Source organism: Sardina pilchardus, chromosome 4 (assembly GCF_963854185.1).
Source record: "Sardina pilchardus chromosome 4, fSarPil1.1, whole genome shotgun sequence".
Classification (NCBI taxonomy): Eukaryota; Metazoa; Chordata; class Actinopteri; order Clupeiformes; family Clupeidae; genus Sardina; species Sardina pilchardus.
The window spans coordinates 9,035,321-9,041,475 of record NC_084997.1 but is presented as its reverse complement, the minus strand read 5'-3'; the positions used below and the strand labels follow the sequence as shown (position 1 = coordinate 9,041,475).

At 51.8% G+C, this 6,155-nt stretch overlaps 1 protein-coding gene across 1 annotated transcript in view; it reads right to left on the bottom strand.

Moving 5' to 3' along the window:
- Positions 1-6,155, bottom strand: part of LOC134078245 (coiled-coil domain-containing protein 148-like) — a 35,863-nt gene that overhangs the window by 19,454 nt on the left and 10,254 nt on the right. Inside the window, exons 7-9 of the mRNA XM_062534029.1 lie at positions 5,660-5,755; positions 5,204-5,385; positions 3,920-4,058 (exon numbers count right to left, since the gene is read on the bottom strand). Coding sequence (XP_062390013.1) covers positions 3,920-4,058; positions 5,204-5,385; positions 5,660-5,755 — 417 coding nt within the window. The remainder of the gene's footprint in view (positions 1-3,919; positions 4,059-5,203; positions 5,386-5,659; positions 5,756-6,155) is intronic.

Sequence of the window (6,155 nt, the reverse complement as noted above, 5' to 3'; positions counted from 1 at the left end):
ATGGCAGATCAACAATCCATTAGGGGTTTCACATCTCAAGGGTAAAGAAAATGTGGTCTTTTCTAAATAACTATGTTTTCTGTAATTGCTGATATTGAACAGTGCTTCAGCAAGTGTTTGTCCAACTCCAAGTACTGCCAGACTATATTCGTGACCTAACCTGTCAAAAAGGATGATCAGATGACTCCTGTGTCCCACGTTGTTAATTATAGTAATCAGAGACTGGTGCTTTTGTACACAATGATTCTTCCAAATACAGGAGGAAAGGCAAAAGATGTGTTCTTGTATGCGCTGTTTACTGGGGCCCAGGTGAACCTCAGCAAATTTGAGCTTGCTCTGCAGGTCCGTCTGGAAAGGATCCCTTTGACGTTTGAAACACCAAATGGTGGAGTATTAAGCTCTTACCAAATCACAGCAAACACATCTTTTCTTGTAAACAAAGGTTTTAAATGCAGTTGTTTACTCTATTCCAAAGAAATCATGTTTTTGGGTTTCCAATTTGGAAAATGGACGTCAAGGGGATCCTTTCCAGACGAACCTGCGGAACAAACTCAAATTTGCGAAAAAGTTGATGAAAAGTTCATCTGAGTTCACCCAAGCCATGTTTATTGAGGCTTTTCCTTAACAGCTGAAAACGTTCATTGGATTTGGGACTTGTTGATCCAGCAGTGTTTCTCTGGCCTGTTCAAAGACGCTCTCTGTACTGTGGTTGCTACCAAACACATTAATAAACAGTGATCTCACAAAACACAGCAGACAACTGTCTACCACACTGTGTTTGACGGATCTGCTGTGTTGGGGCTAGTGAGGCATCCCGTCAGTCAGGGAGCAGCCTGGCATGGAAACTGCACTGCTCGTGAAATGCCTACACACACACACACACACACACACACACACACACACACACACCACTAGACACACACATGTGACTTCTAAGATCCACATGTTGGTGATCAGCCTTTGTGATAGTCACATATGTTGTGGGATGAGTGTGTGTGCTCGTCTGTGTGTGTGTGTGTGTGTGTGTGTGTATGTGTGTGTGTGTGTGTGTTTGTGTATGTGTGTGTTTGTGTATGTGTGTGCATGTGGGGGGACTCAAGTCATTTCCCAGTCACACAAACACACCTCCCATCATCCTGGCCTCGGAACATCTGTGCGTCGTGAGACTCCGTCCGGCGTAGAGTAGATGCGCTCAGCCCGAACTGCGCTCGGCGTGTCTACACAAGCAGACGGACGATGGCGCGCTCGCCTGCGACGGATGGCGCTGAGTTGTGCGTTTGGCCGCGCACATATGTTAATGGCGGCTGACGGATGGCTGTGAATGCTAATTGTGTTTTGTGCGGTGGGAACGCGGCACCGGGCTGCTTCTGCCAACCCCCTCTCACTCCTCACACACTCACATGCGCGCGCACGCTGACACACACACACACACACACGCTGACACACACTGTGGGCGCCTGCATTTCAGCTAACTCTGATGTATTAGCACAACCTAATTAAATGATAACTTAAAGGTCTACTCTATCTCTTCTCGAGCTGTCTTCTCTTCCCTCTGTCTCTCTCTCTCTCCCTCTCTCCTTCTCTGCTACCCTCTCTCTGCCTCCTCTCTCTTCAACATCTCCCTTTTTTCTCTGCTATCACTCTGTTCTGCGTGTCTCTCTCCTCTCCTTTTCCTGCATAACCCCCCCGCCCCCCCAGGTCTTCCACTTAGTCAATTTCCTTTGCTCTCTTTCCACCTTTCACTCCCCTCATGCGCTTTCTGCTCCCTCCCTCCCTCCTTCCCTCTCCCTCCCTCCCCCTCCCTCTCTCTTCCTCTCTTTCTCTCCCTCTCTCCCTCTCTCCCTCCATCTCTCTCCCTCTCTCAGGGCGTGTGATAGATTAGGAAATGGCAGTGGTGGGGAGTGAGGTGGACGCTTGCCCCTGGCTCTCCGTGTGCTCTGTTTGGCCCCCGAGTGCAGCACCCAGCTGGAACTGACAGGGACCACAGGTCGCTGAGCGAGAGGCGGTTGCCATGGACACCGTGGGGGCAGGGGAAGGGGGAGTGGATGTGATGACAAGGGTGGTGGGAGAATTGTTGAAGGGGTTGGGGGGTGGAGGGGGTGTAGAAGTGGAGGTTGTGGAGTAGAGAGGAGAGAGAGAGAGAGAGAGAGAGAGAGAGAGAGAGAGAGAGAGAGAGAGAGAGAGAGAGAAGGAGAGGCAGAGAGAGAGAGAGAGAGAGAGAGAGAGAGCAATGTCCACTGAGGGTGACACTGCACATCCCACAGCCTGCTGAGCACATCATTCAGCTATCATCCCCCTGTATGGCATACCATGGGAGAGCAGCTCACAACCACAGGCTCGATGTGTGTGTGTGTGTGTGTGTGTGTGTGTGTGTGTGTGTGTGTGTGTGTGTGTGTGTGCGTGCATGTGTGTGAGAGTGTGTGTGTGTGTGTGTGTGTGTGAGTGAGAGAGTATCTGCATGCTTTAAACCAAAATAAAGCAGCACATACAGAAGACAAAGACTAAGTGTAGGTGTAAGGCTGACCGTCAGCACCACAGTCGACAGAAGCAATCTGGCAATGGAGTGCCCACATCCCACCCACACCAACAGTCGTAATTGCTGATGAACAACTGTCACTAGTTCCATTGTCCAGATATCTGGGGAGCCTTCTCTCTGAAGACAGCTGCATTGACAATGAGCTCCAAAACCAACAAACATCAGCCATCATTGGAAGACTCTGGCGCTGGGTTTTACAAAACAAGAATAGGAATTTGCACACAGGCCTGTGTGTACACTATGCCATCTGCATCGCCACCACCATCCACTACAAATCCCTTCAGCATGTCCTGGGGGCCATCACCACCACCACCATCCACCACTGCTACCTGCAGCATGTCCTGGGGTGATTCATTCAGTCTGGGACATTGCGCTTCGTTCTGAAATATTCAGGAAAACCGAGTACAGCAGCACCACGGCTGCAATCCCCCAGCACCCACCAGCACGGTCAGGGCATGTACTGTAGTAAGGGCTCTATGGAGGAGGGATGTACAGTCATGCACACCAAAATCAGGCGCTGGCTGCCGCTGTGTAGATCCAATGTAAGAGAAGGATGAAGATGTGATCTGATGAAGGCTTTGTAGGCATAAACGTTATCGCCTATTAAACATTTTTTCATTAACTCGCTGTATGTAGTAAGAATACCCCAGAATGGGCAGCATGGCTGATCACTACATGGCCAGCTACAATGCATACGCTACAGACCACAGCAGCTGGGGGGGGGGGGGGGGGGTGTGGCCGCTGAGCAGAGCACCTGGCTGCAGCTGTGCCTGGATGGGCCCCACGTGCTGGAGGAGGAGAGCAGAGCCAGGAGACAGCACAGGAGAGTCTGAAGGAAAACACCCACGGCTGTCGCTACCGCTACCACTATTGGCATCACCAACCTGCATTAGAGTGTGCAGGTCAAGGAGACGTCTGTTCAGTCAACAAGTAAAATAGATTTTTTAAAAAGTACATAATAAAAGACAGAAGTGGATGTTGATAAGTGTTTGTGTGTGTGTGTGTGTGTGTGTGTGTCTGTGTGTCTGTGTGTCTATGGGTCTGTCCGTCTGTGTGTCTGTGTGTGTGCTTATGCTTGTGTTTGTGTGTGTGAGTGTGTCCATTTCAAAGTGAATGACCGAGCAGCTCAAAGCTGAGGAAGAGTTCTTAAGTATGAAAGGACACGAGATACAAAAGGACTTCAAGGGTAAGTGATACTGACAAAGATACAAAGATACAAAAGACCTTGTGAGAATGTACGTGCGTGCAGGCGTGTGCGTGAGTGTATGTGTGCGTGTGTGTGTGTGTGTGTGTCTGTGACTGCGTGTGTGCGTGCCTGCCTGCGTGCGTGCGTGCGTGTATGTCTAAAATCTGACAGGAGGGGAGTCGTGGGGCTGCACTGACCAGCTCTTGTCTGCACATGTGCGGGTAGAGCCTCTGCAGCAGGTCCATGTAGAGGTGGCGCTGGTTCCTCAGCTCCGGGGAGTACTGGCCCACCGTCAGCTGGAAACGCAGGTGATCCTCTGGTGGCCAGCCACAATGCCTGGCAAGGAGAGGAGGAGGAGGGGGGGGGGGGGGGGTAGAGAGTGATAGATGGAGGGAGGGATGGAGAGAAGGGGGAAACGAGAGCTCCAGTCGCATTCACACCACGCCAGCACACAGCCACAGCATACCAGCACACTTTATACTACACCATGGGGAGCGATCAACTCAGAAACGCTTCACCTCAAGCACTGAAAGACTTAAGGTTGTGGTGTGTGTGTGTGTGTGTGTGTGTGTGTGTGGCCTCAATCTGACATTCCTTAATATTCAGACGGCGCAGACATATTTCTCTCCTTTCGCAGCATTTATGGTACTAATTGCCCTGCCTTATCCGGCGTGGGCTGGGGTGAATATTAATGGCTGGCGCGGCTCGCCTGTATCGATGCAATCAGCCCCCTGATGGGCCTCACTCTACCTGGCTAGAGAGCACCCGGAGCCTGGGCTACAGGCACCATGCTGAGACTGCCATTTCCCCTTGTGTTCACACACATCTCCCTCTAGCTGTGTGCGTGTGTGTGTGTGTGTGTGTGTGTGTGTGTGTGTGTGTGTGTGTGTTTTGGTTTGGGTGTGTGAGTGACAAAGAGATAGTCGTGTGTGTGTGCGTGTTTGTATGTGTATCTGTATGTGTGTGTGTGTGTTTGGGTGTGTGTGAAAAGCAGATAGTTAGTGTGTGCATGTGTGCGTGTGTGTGTGTGTGTGTGTGTGTGTGTGTGTGTGTGTGTGTGTGTGTGTGTGTGTGTGCGTGTGTGCGTGTGTGTGTGTGTTTGTGTTTGGGTGTGTGTTTGAGAAAGAGAGAGTCAGTGTGTGTGTGTGTGTGCGTGTGTGTGTGTGTGTGTGCATGTGTGTGTGTGTGCCTGTGTGTGTGTGTGTGCACATCTCATAATCTTTTCCAATAGCACTATCTGAGGCCGTGTTTTCAAAAGCTAAGCCCATTTTAATTGGCATTTTCAAAGAAGGGTGTGTGGGGGGGGGGGGGGGGGGGGGCAAGTTTCCAGCGATAACAAAACTGTGTCACCTACGGTGACTTATCACACCATCAAACGCACAAAAACCAAAAAGTGTGCACGCGGCTCGCACGCGCGCCTGTCCACGTTCCCAGAATGCCCTTCGCTCTTCCAACAGCATTCCCAACAATCCTATTTGTACCTGTCCAGCCCCTCCAGCCTCCGATCCACGGCCTGCAGTCTCTCCCGGTACTTGTCTGCCAGCGTGTGGAAGGCGTGGATCAGGGAGGCGCTGAGCTGCGCGTCGGGGCACTCGGAAGTCAGGATCTCCTCCGGGACCCCCTGGAGATCGGCCGCCGCATCCGGCCCCTCGCTGCACGCCTCCTGAGGGGAGAGGGGCGGAGGGGAGGGGGGGCAGGGGGGAGCATGTGAGAGACGCGTGACGGTGGGTATTAGGGAGCCCTCCAGCAAACACCACACGCCATCACCACTCCCTCCCCAGCCACCAGAGCAGGACATGAGAGGGAGAGAAAGAGAGAGAGGGAGAGAGAGAGAGAGAGAGAGAGAGGGAGAGAGAGGGAGAGAGAGGGAGAGAGAGAGAGAGGTAGAGTGAAAGAGAGAGAGAGAGAGAGAGCTCTGCTTTGATCTGCATGCCCACCTCAGTGCCAAGGGAAGCCAGGTCCTGCTCCAGCTCGAGGAATTCAGCATGGAGCTTATCCTCCACAGCCTCCTGCTGCTCCCTCACAAAGCGCACCTGAGCGAGAGAGAGAGAGGGGGAGAGAGAGAGAGGGGGTGGTGGGAGTGGATATGGGGGTAGGGGGTGACATGGTGACTCATTCCCTCGCTTGCTCAGGCCTTAAGGGTTGGCCCACAGCTGAGATCCCCTTTCAGGGTCAGACATGCAACGCTTCAAAAACCCACTGCCATGTTTCTATTACGGCTGTTCTTCAGTGAACAACCTCTTCACCCACCCACCCACCCACCCTCACTCTCTCACTCACTCCCTTCCCCTCCCTCTTTACTGCCCGCCCTCTTTCGTTCTCTCTCTCTCCCTCTTACATTCTCTCTCTCTCACTCTTTCTCTCTCTCTCTCTGCTCCCCTTCAGAATTCTTTTTTTTTTCAACAGTATCAGATCATGTTTTTTTTTTTTTTA